Genomic DNA, 23,368 nt, shown 5'->3' on the forward strand with positions numbered 1-23,368 from the left:
GACTCAAACGACTGCTCTGATGGCAGTTCACTGCTATGTCAATGATCAATGTCCCATCAGCACAACACAGTTTTCTTTGATGTCTTGTGTGTTGCTTGATTTAGAAAGGGACACTCTCTGCTATGGTGGGCTATTGCAGTGTATGAAGTATAGTGCATTACATGGTTCTCTATTTCTTTTGCACTGGGAGTGACTAATTTCAAATGGAACATCATTATAAGTTAATAAATACCCCACCATTACAGTGTACCATCCTCTGCATGTGGAACTACAGATGATGTCTAGATGTATGATCTGGAGTTACAGAGAGTACAATGATCCATAACCTCCCATTGCAGATCTCACTGTTGGAGCATTAATTTCCATAACACGCTTCCTCAAGCATTATTTCCTCCATTGACGCCCTTCATTTAAAAGCTATTTCAATTTAAAGACGCTAGGCGTGGACGCACTGCTACATTGACTTATCCCTATCATGCATCAAGGAACCCCAAGAGGGAGGGAGGGAGTCTTTGCGTTGGGTCAGTGTTGAGCGGAGAACTGTGGAGTAATTACTAGATCAGGCTCATTGGGGAGACTCTCCTCCCGATGCATCCGAGCCTAATCTGCGTGTGTAACAATAAATTGCAGACTTAATTAAAATCAGGACCTTTTCTGTCATTTAATTACAGCAGAGAAAGGTTATTGCTTCATGGCAATTTTCTCAAATGCGATTCCTTTAACAGTTATTAACAGCTTACGTGCCATTTATTGTTTGAGATTTTTCACTTTTAAAATGGTGTCCCATTGACAGACATAATGGCTGGGGTAGGGGCTATGGCCTAGCCTGATTGCGGCCCTTCCGGAGATTTGTTTCTGGCCAGCAGAGCTGAGATGAGAGGTTGAAAATGTCACTGCAGAGAAATTGTGGTTGGCCCTGTCTCACAGCAGTGATTACAATAGAGCAAAGGTTTCTTTTCTCATCGAAGTTTTTTGTAATTTACAAACTGAATGGGTCATCAGAGTCAATCAATAGAAAGGAGAGCGACTGAAACTTAGTTTAGACTAAAGAGCTCTACTTGGGCCAGTATTCCTGTTAATAAAATGTTTCATCCAACCAGAATGTTTTGTTCAGTCATATTTATATGGGGGCTGTTTTCTATAGCCACTTACATGCTGTGCATACATGTGTATATGTATTGGTGACTTTCCCTAACCATAATTATGCAATATCAATACTCTTAAAGAGCATTATTTACTTGATCAAGCATGTTTTTTGCCATACCAGTTGTCTTTGCAGAAGAGGAAATCTGTCAATCCTGCTAAATCCTGCTATCCGACTTTCACATTATTTATCGTGAATGGAATACACTATATTGAAATCTCCTGGCTTCTTATTATTATTATTATAACCTTTTCTTTTTACCTTTTCAAGAATGAATGCGACTAACCGCTTAACGTACAGACATGTTGAAATAACCGTTGTGTAGGTCTGGAGTTGGACAAGAGAGTTATTTTTTTCAGATTTTCTTAAAAGTTTATACTTTTTGAGAAATAGGGGATTAAAAATGTCAAAAAGCTAATTTTTCCCCCATAGACTTGTATGGCTGTGATGTCATAATGGCCTAAAGCCAGCTGCGCTCGTTAAGCTCCCAGAGTAGTTCCCGGGCTAATCAGAACACTGGCACAGGTGTCACCTGTGAATCCAACTGTCTCAGCAGCTAATGCATACAATCTGGCACTCCCTAAAACTACACATCCTGTTTAAGTGTTTCCCTTGGAGCAACTACAAACAGATCAAACTGTCTTTTTGGAATCCGCAGCTCAGGATGCAGGTTCGTCAATAATATGCGTCATTTGTAGTTTGTCATTGGAGGGGCAAGTGAATATGCACATGGTGTGTACTGTACACAGGCCTTTTTGCTGAATTATAGAGTCACATAAAGCAACATAATGGAAGCACTGATCTCTATGCCCTGTGGTGTCAATATTTAACCTTTTACGCCCTCTACCCTCTACAATGGTACCCTGTTAGTCAAAAGCCGACCAAAAGGGTCATGATCATACCGGATTAACAATGTTACATAGTGCAACATCAAGCATTACAAGTGCGCACTGGCAATGTCAGAGACTTCAATCTCCATATTATGAGTTGGTGTAGCATCAGAATGAGTTTGAAGGGAACTCTCGAATAGAAAGGCTGGGAGATAAACAGAGTTCCTGAATGTCACTGTGTTCTGTCATTTGAACTGTCCCTGGTTTCAGTCAATAACTTGTGTTTTGGACTGTTACATAGATAGATAGATAGATAGATAGATAGATAGATAGATAGATAGATAGATACTTTATTGATCCCCAGGGGAAATTCAAGGTCTCAGTAGCATACAGACAACACACACACATTCACTAACAGCAGAAAAAGTAATTAAAAGTATATAATATAAAAACACAACTAAGCAATCAGGACAGTAGAAGATAAAGAATAAATATACTAAAATACAAATTATACTAACTAACACTTAATCTAAATCAATTCTAAAAACAGTATCCACATAGTGGTGATTAATCAATCAAGAGGCACTTGCAATGACTGAGGCATTCACAACCACCCTCCCTCTATCGTTCCCAGCAGATATTAATACAATGTTTCACTCTGATGAAAACAATGTGTCTCTCAAAATCTGTTTTCCTCTAGTGAAATGATGTGTCTGTTCGCTGGGTTCAAGGCACATAAACTACGGGGAGGCTCGTTTACAAGTACAATGGTGTAATTCTTAAATTTTTCCATGGTCTGACTTCATGTTTTTTCTATTTCAATTATTCCTTCAAAAACCTCATTTCACAGCAAAACAGACATTGTGTTCTAAAATTAGTTTAAAATCGGTTCTGTGAAGGATCAAAATAATGTTCATGTTACAAATATGTTGCTGAAATTATATTGATTATTCTAGTGAAATTATTCTACTTATTTTAATGAAAACTAGGGTAGAAGTCATGATTTTGTGAAGAGGCTGGGTGCAGCAAAATGCAAGTGTTAACATTTGTTAGAGGAAATATATGAGTGAGTGAATGGAGTGAATGCAGGCATATGTTATACAAGCATTTGTGATCTCACCATAGACACACTGATTCAAATTGACCGGGTAAATCTAATTTAAATATATTAACTATTCATTAATTAAATAAAAGGCCACTAGCCTTGGGCTCAATCTGAAACTCTGGAGTTCAGTTTATGCAGGAGGGGCCCCCTGTATTAGCGTATTATGCTAATTCTTAATGACAAAATGCATGTTTTCCTGCATCCTAAAGAGGACAGAAGATGACAGTGTCAGCCAGTTGCACATTAAGTATACTCTTGCATAATTAGACCATATGCAATTATGTTTAATAAATGAAGAATTTATATAAGAATGTTTGTATTATCTTTGTTCGGCTGCAACCAATACAATACTATAGTGTGTTTGTCTTTTGGTTGGTGGCACCATGTTGCTGAGCGTCTACTGTTAACCAACATTCTCTCTGTAAGGGTCCACTCTGCAGACGTTGTAAATAGTTTAAATGCTGGAAATGGTGACATCCCGAGGATACAGACATTACATTAAATAAATTGATTAATAAACTTAATCAGTAGGTCATCAAATTCTCAGAAGGACCAGAATTCAAGCTTGGTTTGACTACATCTAGCTGACAAAATGTGAATATGAGCATCCAAAACATAAGAACTTGGAGAAAGTAGCGATAGCCATTGTTATATTTAAATATTAAATGTTTATATAAATTAAATGTATATACTGCAAGTGCAAGGATTGTGTTATAAATAATGCAATTCATTAACTGAGACATTTTAATATTTGCAGAGGGCTGTGAAAGTAAGTATTAAAATAGTCTAGTTTATCTGAGTTGGTGTAGCCTAGTCCTTGGGGGAGAGGAAGTTGTTTGTGGAGTGGCACATCACTAATCCATAATTTGGAAAAGAGCACTTCACACTTATCTGGCAACCCCTGCACTGAACGTGAACCGTGCTGCATCAACTCTGCGTCTAGCCTGCTACGTGGCGTCCATGGGCATCTCGTATTACAGACAGTTCATTGACCAATGAAAGAAGCGATAACATGGACGGATTTAAACATCGCGTTTGTTATCTTGAATTGGAATGGTTGTACAAGAAACTACAACCAACCCGCACTTGGTTGTGCCCCGTGGTGTCAGGTAGCCTTGTAATCAACCGGGTATGTTTGAAACGTCTACAGGATAGTGCTGTTTTAAATGACACGCAGTGTCTAGATGCACAGCTACTTTGTCACAGGGGTTTCTTTGGCTCTCGCAGTCACGCCTACTATTGCATCGAGTGAGTCCCGTTGTAGAAACAAAGAAACGGTTTTGCAGGCGTAGTAGTTGAAGTTTGTAGCATTATATTTCCGTTAGTTGTAAACCAGACGAAATCACGCTTAGTTTACAAATGAACGGGTGCAGCTACGTGAGCTTTTTGTTGCTGTGTACTTACTGTGTGCATGGGAAGCCTACCTTAAGGAAAGAGAGGGTCCACCATGATCCCGAATTGAGCAGACAACCTCATGAGGATAACCATAGCTATCAGTATGATCATGAGGCCTTCTTAGGCAAAGAGGAGGCCACTACATTTGACCAGCTGACACCAGAGGAGAGCAAGGAAAGATTAGGGTAAGGATTTCCTATTTATCAGAACTCAATTCCGAACAATGGGCTTGAGTGGGTGGAAATATGTGATTTGGCTAATTTCTCCCACAGTTATGGGTTGTAGCTTTGGTGCTATCATGTCTGAACCAAATATGCTATAGCCTGTAATACATGGCGTGTTTTAGTTGGAACTTTATCCTATTCACTGGAGCTGCAGTTCTACTCCAAAAACAAACGGGATCAAAACGCAGTGTCGTGGCATGTCTAATAGTCAGGCTTGCTGGTGTGACTTGAATGAATGTTCGAGTAAGCTAGTTTATTACAGCTCCTACTAGTGTTTTGTATTCAAATGTAACTGAATTGGCTTGCAGCCCCCATTTGGGTAGCCTAAAGGTAGTCTGGAGTCTGCTAGCGCAACCGGGAAAGTTACCAAATGTCCATAGGCTATCTGCCAGGGCCCTCATAAAGTTTGCGCCCATCCCGAGTAGCCTACCCACGTTGGCTTGTATGGGCGTATCCATAAGACTTGGCGCTTCTCCCACAGAATTCCCTTTCCTGAAATGCTTTAAAGAGGGAGGGCCCACAAACATCACAACGTGGCATCGAGGATGAACATGGGTTTTGCTGTCATGATGAAACCTGTTGTGACGTTTTAGTTATTTTTAAAGTCTTCAGTTATAGCATTTTGTCTCCATTTTGTATCACAGCTTCAGTCATCAAAATGTTTATTGCTTTCTTATTCAAGTCTAGTAGGCTATTTGTCCACATGGTATGATGGGGTTTCTGATTTAAAACTTTGGTTCCTCCAACTTGTTTGACAGGAAAATAGTTGACCGAATTGACAGCGATGGAAATGGTTACATTACAACAGATGAACTCAATGGCTGGATCAAGAGGGTCCAGAAGCGCTATGTCTATGAAAATGTGGCCAAAGTGTGGTCCGACTACGACCTGAACAAGGACAACAAAATCTCCTGGGAGGAGTACAAACAGTCAACGTATGGCTACTACCTGGGTGAGGAAGTTCACACGTCACAAGTCCTGCAGGGATGTTTAATATTAAACCTGGGGGCCCTTGGTTACTGTTTGTGTTCTCAACCCTTTCCCCTTAGCCAACCCTGAGGAGTTTGAAGATGATAAAGACCAGTTCAGCTTTAAGAAGATGCTCCCGCGAGACGAGAGGAGGTTTAAGGCAGCCGATCTGGACGGTGACCTGGTGGCTGGACGAGACGAGTTCACTGCCTTCCTGCACCCCGAGGAGTTTGATCACATGAAGGAGATAGTGGTCCTTGTAAGTCAAAGCATCGCACCTAAAACACCAGAAGTTCTGTTGTGGGTAACCCCTCATTTAGCTTGTTGCAGAACCATTCATTTTGGTGTGGTTTTTCACTGTGCCTTTTTGGGTAGCTTTCCACAGTCCCACTGCTCCTGGGATATCCGAGTTCTGACCAAACTGTGGATGGTCATTCTTTAATTAGAATCTTATTTTAGGTTCAGTTGTGTGACATGGAGTGTGTGTACTTCAACCATGAGTTCAAGAGAGGTCATGCCAGATATCTCTGAGAGGGACAGAGATAAAAATGAAACAATGAAAAAAATTTTAACTTGTGTACCAGAGCTCCTCAAATATTTTGTATCTTTCCTTTTGAAGTCCTTCAAATTAACTGATTATTTTGCTTATTTTGCTGACTATTTTGCTTATTTTCCTAAATACAGGAATGTGAAGGGATGCTTTTGATGTAACACAAATTCCAAAATGGAAACTCTTTAATTCAATAATCATGAGAAGGGATATTTTTTGGAGTCAGGGGGGAGGTCTCGTCCTTACTCTTGTGTCGCTTCTTGAAACAGACATTTGGATAACAGGATTGCAACTGCAAGGGAGGGATGAGAGCTTATGCTCAAGGTCTTGACATTCACAAATAATACAATACCTATTCTAAAGTGCAAATTATTTATGTCAGTTAAGGTGTGTTAAAGCATAGACACTCGAGTCACAATTTGCACCAGGAACAGAACTCTGAATGTAATTCCAAATGTTTTTAGGATTATGAGGATTATCTTACTGGTGAACATAGTGTTACTTTTAACTTCCTTACATTTGGTCTTAATTGTTGATAAAAGGGTATTCTAAAAAATAGGAAAGAAGGCACCTGTTTCATGGAGGATTTCAAATTGTTTTCATACAGTCATGCTGTAGAATTAATGAAAGCCATTCTTTTTCAGCAGTGGTGGACCGTGTTTGAAATATATCCTTAAGTGAAACAGAGTTGAAAAACAATAGAAAGTTTACTGCTTGAAGAACATAAAACAAAGTTAAAGTCTGACAAGTCTTTACTCTGTCCTTCTGTTTTGCCCTTTCTCATGGCCTACCCACAGGAAACCCTGGAGGACATTGATAAAAATGGGGATGGCTATGTGGATGAGGATGAATATATTGGTGAGCTCATCTCTCAATCTGTCTTATGTGTGTTGTCTTCAACTTGTTTTCAGATCAGGAGAATGTGAAATATTCCACTGTGTTTGGTGTGGGTTTGTGGCAAGAGGAGTTGTGAGCTTGGCACAGGATGAGCTGCCCTCATGGCCTAATTTCCGAATGAAAGATGTGCTTGTTTGTGGTTCTGGGAAAAAAGCCTCCTGAGACCGAAATGAGGCAGCATGTGATCTAGATCACTAGCACTCCCGTCTCAGGACATTTGGCGCATGTGGTTTTCTCTGTCCATAACAAGTAGATGAAAGATTGAAAAGATTTTGTTTTCCATCAGCCGAGTCCATTGAGGCCTCTGCCATATGCAGTCTTATCTTCCTTGATTTGTAGTGCAATGACCACATGCTACTGGCCCCTTGTTGTAATTATAAAACATCCATAGTAGTTTTGCTGTAGACTAGCGCATTAAAATGGTATCATTCTAGCCCTCTCTGTGTTTCCTGAACTGGCATTTCTGTGTTCCCTCAGCTGACATGTTTGCCCATGAGGAGGGAGGCCCTGAACCTGACTGGGTCAGAACCGAACGGGACCAGTTCTCGGACTTCCGTGACCTGAACAAGGATGGGAAGATGGACACGAATGAAATTCAGCACTGGATCCTCCCGCAGGACTACGACCACGCGCTGGCTGAAGCCAGACACCTGGTATACGAGTCAGACACAGACAAGGTACCTCATACAACACTGTGCTACGCACAGCCTTCACACAACCACTGTTTGGCATCAGATCCTCGTCAGGTTTAAAGGGCACAGGCAGAACATTATTTTATTTTACTGTGGATTTGTACAACTGTATTCTCCATGAAAATAAGTGCACGTCTAGCCTTATCAGTTAACTAATCAGCATACACCTCAGCATTACATTAAAACAAAAAGTTAGCAGAAAAGACCTTGATCAAGTAGGTCCAGCTTCATGATTTCTGAAAAAGGCCCACAGACCACTCTTCATGTTTTAAAAGTGTGTACTTCTGTCAAAATAGATGTGATGTTTAGATGGCTGTTAACCATAGCAGTGCAGCATTTAGTTTGAGTCTGAATTGAGAGGAATCGTATGCTGACTTTCCTCCTCCTGCGGCTGCTCTGCTGTACAGGACCAGATGCTCACCAAGCAGGAGATCCTGGAGAACTGGAACATGTTTGTGGGCAGCCAGGCCACCAACTACGGGGAGGACCTGACCAGGGACCGTGACGAGCTGTGAGCACTGCGGAGAAGGGTCGCAGGACACTGGAGGACCCCCCCCCACACACACACACACATACACACACACAGCGTGCCTGCGTGTGTGCACCTCTGTTTCGGGAGACTCTCACGGGCAGCTCTGGTGACGCGTCCACACACACACACACACACACACACACACACACACCACCGCACACTTCTCGGCACTGCATATGGGACTCCGAGAGACAAACGACTGGGAGACCCCCCTGATGGCAGGGCTACCTCAGAGGGACGGGACACCGAGAGCAGCCTCTCCATCTCTGTGTGTGTGTGTGTGTGTGTGTGTGTGTGTGTGTGTGTGTGTGTGTGTGTGTGCCACTTTTCCTACTGCCCACCAGACCGCTCCTGAATTCATTCATCATATAAAACCAGGTGTTTTGCCATTGTTGCTGTTATTGCAGAGTGATCCAAATATTTCAACTTCCAAAGCGACCCTTTATTCCCCACTGTTATTTTTCATATTTCCCTTGTATGTCTGTTGTAGGTATGAATTGTTTGTAGTGTAAGTGAGATGTATGTCACGTTTTTGTCTGTTTTGTGTGGGCCAGTATGAAAGCACAAACAAGGACATGTACTAACTTAATTTATTTAGTCTTTAACTTTAAGAAGATGTGAGCTATAGGCCTGACAGGATTTCTGCTGTCGCTACTAGTGATGAATGTGTCTGAGATGTATGGAAACACTAGGGAAAGAATACTGTTATTTATGAGAGTGCCCGTCTTTTCAGAGTCCCATCACCTGAGTTTGCTCAGCCGTGAATTTGACTTTCAATGTCAACAACTGCAGCTGCCTGAAATGTTACTAACCGACATGTCTTAAGGACATTACTTTTGCACGTGTTTTCTTCAATCTAGTTCTCATGCAATCCCTTTAGCTTTAGTTTCCATTTCAATGCCTTTTTGAAGTACTTAATGGCTTGCATGGGGAACTGTTACATATGTATTTTACAGTATGCTATAAGATATGAGCCTTTTTTATAAGTGAATTACTTTGTGCTGTTTGTTATGGACATGGCTCTGGCCATGGGGTGAAATAACTTGAATTTCAGGAGAAGCAGGGGGGTGTCTGCATTAAGCTTACCTTGATGCTTTTCCATTTTGAACCCAATTCCTATTTCAGGTGAACTCTCCCCCTCTCCAGCACCACCCCCCCCCCCCTGCTGTTAAACTACATTATGTCGTATGTACTAAAGAAAATAACCCTCTTAATTTTTTAAAGAAACACGTTTTTTCCTCTTAAGTCTGGGAATTGTTATTTTGTACTAACTATTAGAACATCATCACCTATTCACCATGTGTGTACCTGTGTATGATTTGTATATTACAATATGATTTTTTACCAAAGCAAACATCTCAAACATCATGTCTAGACACACACATACACACACACACAGGGAGAAAAAAAGCTGAATGTGAATCATGTGCCACAAATCTTCACCTTCAAACACAGACACGCACACACATACACACGCACATGCATACACAGATTAGCTCTCACACTCTCCACTGTGACTGACATTAGGGTGACAGTGGTCTACAGCTGTTGTCCAGAGCTATGTGCCAGCCCCTTGAATAGTTCAGCTTGACTGATTGCCCTCTAAGTGGCTGTAATTGGCCATCATTATTATCACAAAGGTTTGTAAAGGCCCCTTGGCCAGCAGCTACACATCGTCAAGAGTGTGTGCGGGGTGGGAGAGGGGGAGCTATTTTGACTGACTGTCAGACTGCAGTGGTCGACAGTGTGTGTGTGTGTGTGTGTATTATTAAGTTGTGTTTGAACTCCAATGAGGCTGCAGTGGAAAGGCAGTTGCCAGCTCACTTGCACACACACACACACACACACGAACTGGCTAATTGACGTGCTGGGGCTGGTCGTGTTAGCACGTTTGCAGGATGGAGCTGATCTGACCGCTCGTGCCTCCTAGCCCGCGGCGCCTCCACTCCTACTCTCCCATGTAACTGAGAAAGAGCCTCAGTGTGCCGCCCCCCCCCCCCCCCCCAACCCTCGCAGTCCTCCGCAAGGGGAACATATGGATCTGGGCGTATAGAATCAGAATCAGCTTTTATTGGCCAGGTTTGCGTAACAAACAAGGAATTTGACTCCAGTTAATCTTTGCTCTCAAAGTAAAACACTCACTTGACATATAAGAATAACAAATAAAAAACATAAAAGAATAAAATCAGAACTGTAAAAATAGAATGAAGGGCAGTAGAATATGGCTATGTATAAGTAAGTCCTACTTACAGAACCCACTCCAGTAGGCAGTAGTCATTAACAGCTAGGAGAGATGATGTGCGCTCTCAGGTCTTTGTCTGTGTGTGGTGGTTTACCAGTGCCAGGCATTTTCTGGGTTTTCAAAACATTAACACCCCCAGAGAATGTGTCTTATAAGGTTGTTTTAATTGGCTTTAAACCTAAGACAATATATTCAACAAAAAAAATTCATCACAAGATTTCTCAGCTCTGAAAGATGTATATTTCCATTACCCGCTGTCTCTCTACTTCAGTGCCCAATATGTGCACAGATACTGCAGTTAATTTAATGTTTCTGTATCAGTCTGTGCTGCTAAAAGGTGAACATAATCTTCTACTACTACACGTAATCCACAGTGGGAATGCTGGTAATAGGATATGCAAACAACATGTAAATACAAATGGCCAGAGATATGTAAAGTAATGTCATTTGACTTACCTATCGCGATTTGGTCCGTATATATGAGAACATTACATTGCCTCAATGTTTTGTATTTCTGTGATGTTGAATGAAGGCGAATCATTTTGGAATCATTCTTTAGGGTGATTTGAATAATTGGGGTCCAGAAATGCACTCCCTTAATTTATTTTCCCACACAGCATATGTGGTCTGTCATGTGTCGGGTTAAATTAGTTTGTGTTCCTCTGTGTGTGTGTGTGTGTGTGTGTGTGTGTGTGTGTGTGTGTTCTTCAGTGCTACTGTGTGGCGTTAAACATTGTGTGTGCTCTGTATGCAAAATATTTTTTGCCTTTGGAAGCGTGCATGTGTGTATGTGTGTGTGTGTGTGTGTTTATATGTATGTACATGCATGCATGTGTGTGTCCTGCACAATCCACCACGCCTTGCGGTTATTTTTTAGCGACTGGGACCCCATTTAAGATGAGTGTGTAATTATTCAGACTGTGTGTGTGTAATGACCACAGACAGGTTTAATACGAACGTCTGTGTGAATCAGACTCTTGGCCCACATGCAAATGAGTGTGTGTGTGTGTGTTTGAGAGAGAGGTGGGTGGATGTGGATGAGTAGAGAGGGGGATGGGGGATGGAGGGGAGGGGGCATAAACAGGTTTTTAATGTGAATATTAATGTCAACATTCATACGGAATGCCTCTACTATTTCACTGAGCTCATTTGGTGGGCTGGCTGTGTAAGCTACACAGGGAGCAGGGTGAAGGTGGGAGGAGGTGGAAAAGAGACTGAGGTGTTTTGTTGGCGTTATTTTGTTGTTTCACTCAAAACACAAAAGAGGAGATCAGTATGAATTTTGTTCCATGCCCATATTTTCCCGTTGTCGTCACCAGTACTTTCATGGCATATTTGACAAAGGAGGAATTTGAGGCCCTGACTGTGTGATATAAGTACAAAGTAGGCAATCAACTCATCACTCATCAGAGCAGTGACAGACTTAATATGAGCACTAATTGGATGTTTAGGTTTCTCATTTCCTGTCTGTCTGTGCCCCCACTGCAGTGACTCCATGCCCTCACCGTTCACCGCTCACACCCTGACAACATTATAATGTGGTTTGGTGAAAATAAATTATTATTATTTATGGCAGAAATAAGCTGTTTAAAACAAAATTATAGGAATAATACTATTTGCTGTTGTGTACAGTAAAAAAAAAGACAGATCTCCCCTTGTACCTAGTCACATATGAGGACCCTTTTTTGCACTTTCTGTGAGCAGCATGTTGATAAACATGATGATGTTGTTCACTCTAATAAACTGTTGAACTGGACCTCACTGTTATTCTACAGTGATTGAGTAATGAACAACACGACAGACACAAAAACAACCCTGAGCCTGCAGTGTTACGGGGTCTTCTAAGGGGCTACTCACACTGTGCCATTCGTACCGTACCCGAGTACGCTTGACCCCCAAAGCCCGGTTTGTTTGACCAGTGTGATCACTCCATACCGCACCCGGGCACGTTACGCTTATCCGCGCCAGGGTCTGCTTGAGGAAGTGGACTCGGGCACGGTACGGTTGGACTTATGATCGCGCCTATGCTAAGATTCTAGTGCACAGCAGCTCAACCATGCCTGGTGTGTGTGTGTGTGTGTGTGTGTATGTGTGTGTGAGTGTGTGTGTGTGAGTGTGTGTGTGTGTGTGTGTGTGTCCTTACTTTAGCTAGTTGTAAGGACATCATGCCAAGCAGAAAGACTAACACAGAGCAAATCTCACAACCTCTACTCCCCCAGGTGGTGAAATGGAGACAATGCACATGGAGACAGAGGCCTACATGTCCTTACACCTAGCTAGCCCCTTAGGTGGGTGTATATGTCCCAGTGTCTGAGGATAGATTTCTCTTCATAAATCACAGTTAATGGGCCTACTCAATGGGTAACACCTTACATTGCCTGGTCTTTTACAGTCGGAGAAGGTAGAAATCTTAATTAAGACCCCATAAAGCTGTGGGCAGTTAATGAGCTGTGCCTATGTGGTCATGCAAGGTACTGAGAGCCATGCCCACACAAATCAAATTACACATCCAACTGCATCATCAGGTTAACTCATTCATTCATTTTTTACAGTCCTCACAGGGAATGAACATTTTGAAATTTATATAATATTCAATCCCAAACAGATTTATGTAATTGTATTAAAATAAAAGAATCCTCAAAGGTCTTATTAATTAAATTGTTGAGAGAATTGCTTTAAAACTTTAACTGTTACCATGTTGTTAGTCGCTTTGGTTAAAAATGCGTCAGCCAAATGTAATGTAATATAATGTAATGTAATGTAAAAATGCCTATGATATCTGATGACACACAAATTTAACATTCCCATAAAATGTTGTAATGTTTTTGTGTTTTTGTGTGTGTTGGTGTGTGTGTGTGTGTGTGTGTGTGTGTGTGTGTGTGTGTGTGTGTGTGTGTGTGTGTGTGTGTGTGTGTGTGTGTGTAAAAGGGAAAGAGAGAGAGAGAGTAAGCATGCATGTGATCATGTGTATATGAGTTCCTCCATCCCAAAGGGACCGATGCTCTGAACCAGTCCACAGCCTGAGGCTTGCCTCCTTATTTGTCCTCCTTTTCTCTCCCCTCCTCCCCACACACACACACGTTCACTCAGTACTCTCTCTCTCTCTCTCTCTCTCTCTCTCTCTCTCTCTCTCTCTCTCTCTGTCTCTCTCTGTCTGTCTCGTTCTCCCTTAGCATCTGTGTCTTGCTGAGATTGAGGTTGAGTGAGTGGGGGAGTCGGACCCAGTTTTCCACCCCTCACCCCCACCTCCCCCCACCCCCTCCATCCCCAGGAGGCCCCACATCCTCTGATCTAATCTCTCACATGATGTTAACAGATGTAATCCTGTTAGGCCAGACAGAGTACTGAGCACAGGGGTGTTGGGTCTCATCCACAGAACCCCATTACTCTCTCTCTCTCTTTCTCCTTCTCTCACTCGCTCTCTCTCTTTCTCAGACTCTTTGTCTCTCTCTCTTTCTAAGTACCCCCTCTCCCTCTCTTTCTCTCTCTCTCTCTCTCTCTCTCTCTCTGAGAGCGAGGGATGGGAGGTGAGGAGTGTGCTGCAGGGGTCATCATCACCCAGGTGTAGCAGTGTGTAGCATGGAGCTGGTGGCCGGTTTGGTCCTCAATGTTCAGTCCCTGTGACATCAAAAGTAATGTGATTCACTGTGCTGTGTGTGATATATATGCTGTATATGCTACAGTGATGTGAGGAGGAGAGCTGCTTAACAGAATGTCTGGCCTGGATTTGGATGTGAGTGTGTTAGCATGTCTGTGTGCATGCCGTAGGGTATGTTTATTTTGTATTTATGTGTGTGTGTGTGTGTGTGAGAGAGAGAGAGAGAGAGAGAGAGAGAGACCATGTTTGTATGTGCATGCGTGGTGCATCCAATGGCATGTACTGTTTATGGCATGTGAATGTCTGTGTTTGTAAGTGTGTGTGTGTGTGTGTGTGTGTGTGTGTGTGTGTGTGTGTGTGTGTGTGTGTGTGTGTGTGTGACAAAGAGAGAGAGTCTGTGTGTGCATGTGTGCCCTCATGTGTTTGTTTATGTGTGTGTTCCGAATGTCTCCAGAGAGACGCTCGAGCTGCTCTTTTCCTCCCAGGCAGTCTCTTCTCAAGGTGTTCCAGTCCTCCTCCTCCCTTCCCATCACCCCCCTCTCTCCCCTCTCCCCTCTCCCCCTGGCTGTCTACGGTCCCTTGGTGAGAGGGACAGTACCCTGAGAGACCCCATCTGAGCCCTGCTTTGCTTGGGGTGCTCAGGGGCCCACAGTCCCAAAGCCCCAGGGCCGTTGATAGCAACACACCAGGGGACCCGAACCCAAATTCTAAGGGCCTCTCAGGGGCACCAGAAGGCTTCGCTGCTCCCATCAGACACAAAGACACTTGCCAAGGGGGCAATATGATTTTATGACAGAAAGAAAGATTACATGCATGCAAAGTGATGAACTGTAAGGATCTTGTGGGGAAATGTAAGCATTCACCAACTCTTTTTAATTATCATTAAATTATCATCAAGTTAGATAAAATATTAAATATTCAATTAAATATTTTATAAGCATATTTGTGCTTTAATTTTTCTGTTGGGACTCAGTCACCTTCCAGACTATATATATATATTTGTGTGTGTGTGTGTGTGTGTGTGTGTGTGTATCATTAAATATTAAAAGAATGAATCCATATGTTGCATCTGGGACAACCTTATCCACTTTTCTCATCATTTCTCATTGTTTCTCATCATTTCTCATCATTTCTCATCTTTTCTCATCATTTCTCATTGTTTCTCATCATTTCTCATCATTTCTCATTGTTTCTCATCTTTTCTCATCATTTCTCATTGTTTCTCATCACTTCTCATTGTTTCTCATCTTTTCTCATCATTTCTCATCTTTTCTCATCATTTCTCATTGTTTCTCATCATTTCTCATAATTTCTCATAATTTCTCATTGTTTCTCATCTTTTCTCATCATTTATCATTGTCTGATGTATCATTCTCACATCTCTCTTCATTTCATTCTAATGCATGTGCTGGCATCTTGGTCTCTCTTGTTCCATCCCTGTGTTCAACAAGAGAGACGCCAGGATGTAAACAAAGTTTGGTGCCATTAGGAAACAAGGCAGATAAACATGGCCCTGGTCCACCACAGTCATTAAATAAGTATTTGCCATATCATGGTGATTGAATTGTGAACAAGCTGAAGTTAATGAGGTCACAAGATAATGAGGGGAATGGGAAAATAATTATTTCTCCATTTAGTTCCCCTGTGAGACATCAAGCGCAATGGACCTCTGCACCCCGTGCTCTCTTTCTCTCTCTCACACACACACACACACACACACACACACACACACACACACAGACGATCACACAAACATGCAGGCTCATGTGAAGGCCTGTGAGTTGCCGTGCGATTGATCCGAGCGACAAAGCGTATCCACGCGGACAGACGCTGCAATCACAGAATGCAGATGTCACGAGTTCTGTCCAATCCAGGTGAGTGTCACCTGAGATTTCACAGCCCAGCGCCCCCCAGGGTGAGCATGCGGCCCTCACAGCTGAGGGGGCATCTGGTACTTCAGGAGGGAGAGGCGGAGGAGGTGTGTGTGTGTGTGTGTGTGGTGGGGGCGGGGTGCGGTGGATGACTGGGGATGTGTGGGTTAAGGTTGGTGAATAATGGATTTCTTTTTTATAGATACTTACAGACCTGCAATAATTCTGACATTACATTAAAGCATATATTTGGTCATCCCATCCAGGGAAGGTTCTGTTTAGTAGCCTTGGGTTCTGAAAGTGCTGTCTAAATCTTTTGTGGCTGCAAAACAGACAACAGAAGGATTCTCCTTTGTAAATATAATAGAGTACAATGGATTTCAACACATTTTAATTCATTCATATAATAATATTGCCATAGTATCCATTTCTCATAGTCATATCCAAGTAGCCTCATATCTATCACCTAAAACAGAACTCTCAAGGAAGCATCAACCTATATGGACTCTTAAACATTTTGTCAATGGCTTTTTCATCACATCAATGCCATTATGCATGACTTATGACACATGCATGACTTATGAAGACAGGGCACAAGATGGTATCCTTATTTGTACAGATGTAGAGGACCAAACATGACAAAGGATAATAGCTTTGTCCAGCAGAGATAGCTAGAACCAGAGGCACTATTCATGCTCACACCTCATGCACTATAATTGACCAATGTCTTCGTTTGGAAAAAGGGGGACAGACATTCTGACATCTTCTTGAAACACCTTAATTGATGTTAACTAATGGTCTTTCGAGGATCTAATGGTATCTAATAGTGTATGTATCTAATCTAACGTAGCCATTGTTGAAATGGAGTGGCAACGAATGCCGCGGCATGCCAGACAAAGACTAGGATTATTGACTGGCATCATTCCTCTTGTCACTCAACGTGCCTTGCCCCATATGGTCACTCCTCCATTCCTTCTCCTTCTCAACTTCAGAGGACGGGGCCACTGACAAGTGAGGTGGTGTCAGTGACCTTTTCTCCAGAACAGGGGCCCTAAATGTAACCCTCCACATGTCAAGGGGATGCCCTCTCCTGTGGCTGACAGCCACGCTGAGGCTTTTTCGCATTAACAAGCTGTTTGAGATGACAGTAGCCCCTCCAAGTAGACCCGGCTTCCTTGATTGTTAGTGTGAGAGCTGTAACCTCATTGCTGCCTTGCGTATATGTATGTGGAGACCCCCCACATCTCTGAACGCTTTCACCTCTTCATTATACTCTGGCCGTGGCCATGCTAATGGCCTAAATTGGTCTTTCTTAACAGTTGCTGCCCATTAGCCTCCAGTGGCTAGTTGGGTGCAGAAGGACAGCATCCACCTAATGGCCTGTGACTGTGTTATCCAGATCTGTGCTACATCGCACGAGACTGAGGGCGAAAAAATCCAATCGAGGTCACTCAGCGAGACATCTCTCATAGCTGCCTCAGTCTGGATGCTGTATGGATACATATGGATCAATGTGTGGTAGACATCCATAAGAAACATTAAAGGCAACATTGCAAGAGCATGCAAAAGACAGACACAATAATGGTAAATGGATACGCAATCACCACACTACTTTTTTTCTTGTCTTGGAATAACGAAGAATAGTGGAGTGGTCAAGTCCTGCGTCATCAACGACACACACTGACCGGGGTAAATGGCCCATTAGACGCCTCTGCGGCGACTCTGACATGTGCCTTGTTTTGCACTGCTAATGATCTGCTTCTCAGCTCAGCTGAGGAGAGAGGCATTGGGGGGAGAGCCTTGACTCGGCCTCGTTAGCACGCGCGTGGGACACGGCCCCCGACACTCGCTGTCCCTTCTCTCCCTAGGGCTGAGGAGGCCATCACAGCCTGACAGTCTCATGGCTCCTGACAGGCCCTTTGCACCCCATGGAGGAGTGGTAATACGCTGGAAGGAAGAGAGAGAGAGAGAGAGAGAGAGAGGAGAAATGAGTGGAGCATAGCCTATCACAATGCTAATCAAGCTACAAGCTCAAAAACTTCAACTCAGTGCAGCAGCGTTAGCTGACGGGACATTGTCATTTTCTGATCTGCCTCTTGTCTTGGCCTGGACGCGGGGGTCATTTCACGCGACAGCTCACTCTCGTTTTTGCCCAATTGCAACGCTAATGGGCAGTGTTAACGACACACTGCCCCATTGAGCTAGCGATGGTAGCGCCTTAGACCTGCGCGCTTTCTTAGCTTGTTTGTGCATATGACTATATGTGTACGTGTGTTTAATACGCCATTGCTGCGACATAATGGAGAGCCAACAGAGAGCGTGTAATGATGTCCTCTTTTCCATCTGACTCAAGCACTCATCCTGTGATGCCCTCTTGTGCAACACTGGGCATAACCTCTGCTGCACTCTAATAGAACAGAAGAAGATTATAAATCTGGGAATAACAAGAGAACAGCTTTAAAGTCCAAAAATGTACTCCGCACACGTGTCTCATATAATCGCTTGCTCTCATCCAACACTCCCTGTCACATCAAGTCAGACTGATTTTCTCATAAGCTTTCTTTTATCTGCTTGCACATGAAAGCAGAGGGGCATGTCTTTGGTAGTGTTTGTCAAAGCAGGGCTATTGAAAGAACATAGCCTATGTGATCAAATATTAATTGGTATCAAGTAGGTAGTGTATAGCAATGAACCCTTTTTATATAGAATTAGAGAAGTAACATTTCTGACATGCACAACAGATAAATATAAAAGGGATGCTTGGTTGCTTTGCAGGTAAAATAATCTGTGGACACCACGTATGTGAAAGCATATGCAGAAGAAGAACAAAAGAACTCTCACTTCCTCACTTCAGAAGCCCCACTGAGACCAAAGGGTAACACGTCATAATTAAAGAGTCCAGGATTAAGTTGAGAGCAGGGGAAATATCACAGGAATGCCCCGTATCATACATTAACAGGAAAGTAAAGGAGACTTTCACTTCAAATAATTGGCCAGTGGCCTGAAACTAAAAAGGTGAAATTTAATCTTCAGTTAGTTGACTGGTATCTGTGTCCAGACTGGAAATGACTAACGATGGTGAGTCAGGAGGGAAAGGGGCTGCAAGGTTAAGGAGCTTGCACACTGCTCCAACAAACACCAACAGTTGGGTCAGTGTGGGTCGGCCGTCTGCGTTTGTTGCCGTTTGTTGGATGGAGTCACCACCGTGTGGACTGCCAGCTGGTTTTATGAACATTCTAAAGACAATTTCCAACAGCTGCCAACTTTAGAATGTTGGAGTTTGTTGGTGTTTGTTGGAGCACTGTGCAAGCTCCTCAAAAAGAGGGTAGTAAGGGGCTGCAAGGGCAGGCAGGCAGAGGGTAGTGGAGAGGAAGGTCCAGTCCTCTGGTATTTGGGAGCTACTTTCCCAGTCTATTCAGTTTCAGCTGGCAGCGGTCACACAGCCCACTAAAAGGCCAGAGCCCTCTTGAGGAGTTATCAGACTGAATTCACTGTAACAATGTCATTCCCTGTGTTCGGCCCTTTTGGCCTCTCCATCAGGCCAGGCTCACCTTTTATCTTTCCACCTTAATAACTATTTCAAATGGATACTCGCTGTGACTGACTTAACTTGAGTACTTGTGTCATAGTTGAGTACAACTTAGTGTAGATCTCCTCACAGTACTATTTTAGATGTGAATATGGTGATCCTATGGTGATCCTAGCCTCCGGAGTGAATAATTCATAGTAACTTATGATCTGAATAATTGTTAGAAGCTCATACTGTAACATTTTATTGTTACACGTTACATCTTCAGTGTCATTACACTGTATTGGAGGTGTGTAAGGCTTCTTACTCTCTTCTTCTTACACTGATAATGTCTGAATGGGGATGAAAATGTTTGGACCGCAACTCTATATTTTATTTTGACGAATTAAAAGTGTGTATCTTAGCGTTGGCAATGCATGGTGTGTGCAAGCTCTTTTTTGCAAGAACCTTAATTCTCTGTGAAACATAAGGTGTTGACATGATTGCACGAATCATATTGGCAGTGGAAAAGGGCAATGCAGGGGCAACACAAGGCATAACATTTTTTCTCTCTTTTCATCCTCAGCCTATTTTCCCCTCTTTCTTCATCTTTTTCTCATTCTCTCTGTACATCTATTCCCTTCTCTCCCCATCCAACTGTCCCAGATTCCTTTAGCTTGGGAGAACAACAAGAAAAGGCTCGAGGCGGTTGGACCACCACCAATCCCTTTTCTCTCTCTCTCTCTCTCTCCCTCTCTCTCTCTCTCTCCCTCTCTCTCCTCCACCTCCTCAGGGGACTGGGGCCCATCTGTTCCTCTCGGTGTCTTGAGTGACGGCGGGCTCGGCGAGCCTCCGCTGGGTCTCTTCGGGGCCTCAGTGGGCTCTTGGTAGGGCCCTGCTCCGAGGCCCGCTCTCACGCTGGCAGCAGATGGACCCCCCCACCTCCTCCTCCTCCTCCACGCCAGGGCCTTGTTTGTTTAATACTTTTAATTAATAGCCCAGACTGCAGGGGCCACAGAGACACTCTGCAGGACAAGGATTCCTCCATTGCTCTCTCTGCCTCTCTCTCTTCCTCTCTTTCTCTCCTCTGCCTCTCTCTCTTCCTCTCTTCCTCTCCTCTACCTCTCTCTCTTTCTCTCCTCTCTCTTCACCTCCTCTCTCTCTCTAGCTCCCTCATTCCTTACTACTCCTTCTTCCTTCTTCCTTTGCTCTATACCTCTCTCTCTTCCCCTCTTCTCTCTCTCTCTCTCTTGCTTTCTTTCTCTCTAGTTCCCTTATTCATTATGACTCTTTCCTTTTCCCTTGCTCTCTACTTCTCTCTCTTTCCTTCTTCTCTCTCTCTCTCTCTTGCTTTCTTTCTCTCTAGTTCCCTTATTCATTATGACTCTTTCCTTTTCCCTTGCTCTCTACTTCTCTCTCTTTCCTTCTTCTTCTCTCTCTCTCTCTTTCTTTCCATCTCCATTATTCCTTCCATCTCTGATTCTCTCCTTCATCTGTTTGTTTATTTCTCCCTTGCCCAAGCCTGGCATCTCTCCCCATTCATGTTCATCCTCCATTAGGCCTGGAGTCACTCTCTCCTTTCTCACTCTCAAACACACACGCTAGCAGATAATCTAAACACCCTCCCAACCTCCCAGAGCCCACGCCCCACACCACACCACCCCACCCCACCTCACCTAATCAACCTCTCAAGTCATCATGAGTTCTTTCCCACAGAAAGAGAGAGAAAGGGAGAGAGAAAGAGAGAGAGAGAGAAAGAGAAAGAGAGAGAAGAGGGAGGGAAGAGGGGGCATCAGTGACCAAATCCTGGACGTGTGCGAGTTCAGAGAGTAGTGTGGGGTGTGGGGGGGGGGGGGGGGGCTGAGGAGGAGGAGGGTGATTATCCCAGAGCTGATGGGGCTGCCCTATTTCTCACACGACTAGTGGTGTGTGTTTCAGAGGGCTGTCCAGGGCTGCCAAGCTGACCAGGGGCCACGCCTTTCCAGAGCCCAGCACTGATTTCTTTCTGTTTTGTGTGTGTGTGTGTGTGTGTGTGTGTAGGTCATTAATGGCACTCCCTCGATCTGTCCCTCTGTCTCGCTGGTCCCACGGGGCTTGGTCGCCTCCAGTGAGCGTGGTAAGGCTTGACGTGCTAGCTTGCCCCTCACCGTGGGCAAGAGGCTGGCAGGATAGGGTGGGGAGGGGAGGGGTGGAAGCAGCCAGTGGGAGTCGGGGGGGGGGGGGGGGGGCACGTGGGAGTGTAGGGGCTAATTAGGGGGTTGAGTGTGGGGAGGACAGAATCAGAGAGGGGGTGCTGTGAGGAGGGTCAAGGCAGGGATGATTAGCCAGAGGATCAGAGGGTGATTCACATTTCCTCGTTTTTTCTTTCTTCTTTTTTTTTTTCCTGCCGTGTATGGGGGAAAGGTCAGCCATGTGGACTTCTCCAGGCCATCTGAGACAGGCTGCTCTGCTTGCTGCCGCTGCTGCCGCTGCCGAGCTGCTGCTGTTGTGTTAGAGTCAAACGTGGAGATTGTCTGTGTTGTCCCCAATGCGTTGAGTCAAACTGAAGTGACCCCCTCCAGGTGTGTATGTATGTATGTGTCCACCACAGATGAATGAGCACATGAGGACTCCCTCGTTAAGAGGGATGATGATGTATCAGCAAATACACTCATGGAGGTAAAGAGAGCTTGGCTAGGATTCTCTGAAGAACCTTTGGAGTTCTGCATATGTGTAATGTAATGCATAGATCTATTCTATAGATTGAGCCTGAGAAAAGTAGCATCTGACAAACCTGAAATACTGTACAGTATGTAAATCTCTTTCTACAGTTTCTGTATAATATTATCAGCCCTATTTAGGAGTAGTGTTTGAGTAAGTCATTTTACACGTTGACGTCTGTCAGTGCAGCAGGGTCCTAATGTGGGAGAGACTCTGCCTGTGCCCCCCTTCTTTTCCACTCTAACCAGAAGAAGCCCTCTCATTACTGCAATGGAGGAGGAGGGCTTCAAGAATCAAATAGAGAAGTACACACAAATTCAGGCACACACACACACACACACACACACCAATTACTAGAAATGAAGAAGCTTAGTTTGTGAAGATTGGCAGTTAGTGTGTGGACGTATTGTATGACTGTAAAAGTATGCGTGAGAGTTTCTGGGTGTGTTTTCATCACTACGATAAATCAGCTGTAGGGAGCATTGCTAAGGCCCTTAATTAGAGGGCTTCCAAGTCTATTTTTACTACCAATTTAAGTATTACAAGGAATAGGGAGAAATCCAAGTCTAAACATATATACAGTACATACTTATATACAGTACATACATACATACATACATACATACAGTACTTTTGTTCTAAAATTCATATTTAATAAATGTGAAATGTACGTGAATTAAAGGTTTGACAAGGGTGAGATTGAACTATTCGAATAAGAATAAAGTGGCTACAAGGGTAGCTTTGAATTAGTGTAATGGTAGTAAAACTATATGCAAAAGCAGCTCTTGTCAGTGGACTTATACTTTAATTACATCAATGAAGTGTATAGCCTTAAAATTCAAAGTGATATATTTGCTGAACTGCCTCTGAAGGCCTAAATCAATATATAGGTTTATGCTGAGAGGAAACTTGTCTGTCTCAAGTTACCTCGTCTCTTTCCACATGTAGTTTGGTCTATCCATAAACACAGTCCCACATTAGGCCAAATTATAGCTTCCAACTCACCGAGAACCTGATTTAGTAACACACTGACACACTGTAATTAGACGGCATTCTATCACACACACAAACACACACACTACGTTTGGTAGACTCCTTTCTCTTCACACCC

The 23,368-nt window shown here is 43.4% G+C and overlaps 1 protein-coding gene across 1 annotated transcript; it reads left to right on the forward strand.

The window, feature by feature from the left end:
* The first annotated feature begins 4,209 nt into the window (after positions 1 to 4,209).
* Positions 4,210 to 9,698, forward strand: rcn1 (reticulocalbin 1, EF-hand calcium binding domain). Its single transcript, XM_076286905.1, has 6 exons — positions 4,210 to 4,659; positions 5,457 to 5,650; positions 5,748 to 5,926; positions 7,015 to 7,075; positions 7,592 to 7,791; positions 8,214 to 9,698. Exons 1-6 carry the CDS (start codon positions 4,439 to 4,441, stop codon positions 8,319 to 8,321), a joined length of 963 nt encoding a protein of 320 aa, XP_076143020.1. The 5' UTR covers positions 4,210 to 4,438; the 3' UTR covers positions 8,322 to 9,698.
* The last annotated feature ends 13,670 nt before the right edge of the window (positions 9,699 to 23,368 follow it).

The sequence above is a fragment of the Alosa pseudoharengus genome, unplaced genomic scaffold, assembly GCF_046254945.1.
Source record: "Alosa pseudoharengus isolate Yale_2024_CS ecotype anadromous, Long Island Sound unplaced genomic scaffold, YU_APseudo_1.1 YU_APseudo_1.1_scf_16, whole genome shotgun sequence".
In the NCBI taxonomy this organism is placed as follows: domain Eukaryota; kingdom Metazoa; phylum Chordata; class Actinopteri; order Clupeiformes; family Clupeidae; genus Alosa; species Alosa pseudoharengus.

Bases quoted from the DNA above. Each gene is read 5' to 3' on its own strand.
- rcn1 (XM_076286905.1), top strand. From the start codon at position 4,439: ATGAACGGGTGCAGCTACGTGAGCTTTTTGTTGCTGTGTACTTACTGT. The intron at 4,660-5,456 runs GTAAGGATTTCC...CTTGTTTGACAG, and splicing joins GAGAGCAAGGAAAGATTAGG to GAAAATAGTTGACCGAATTG. The intron at 5,927-7,014 runs GTAAGTCAAAGC...GCCTACCCACAG, and splicing joins TGAAGGAGATAGTGGTCCTT to GAAACCCTGGAGGACATTGA.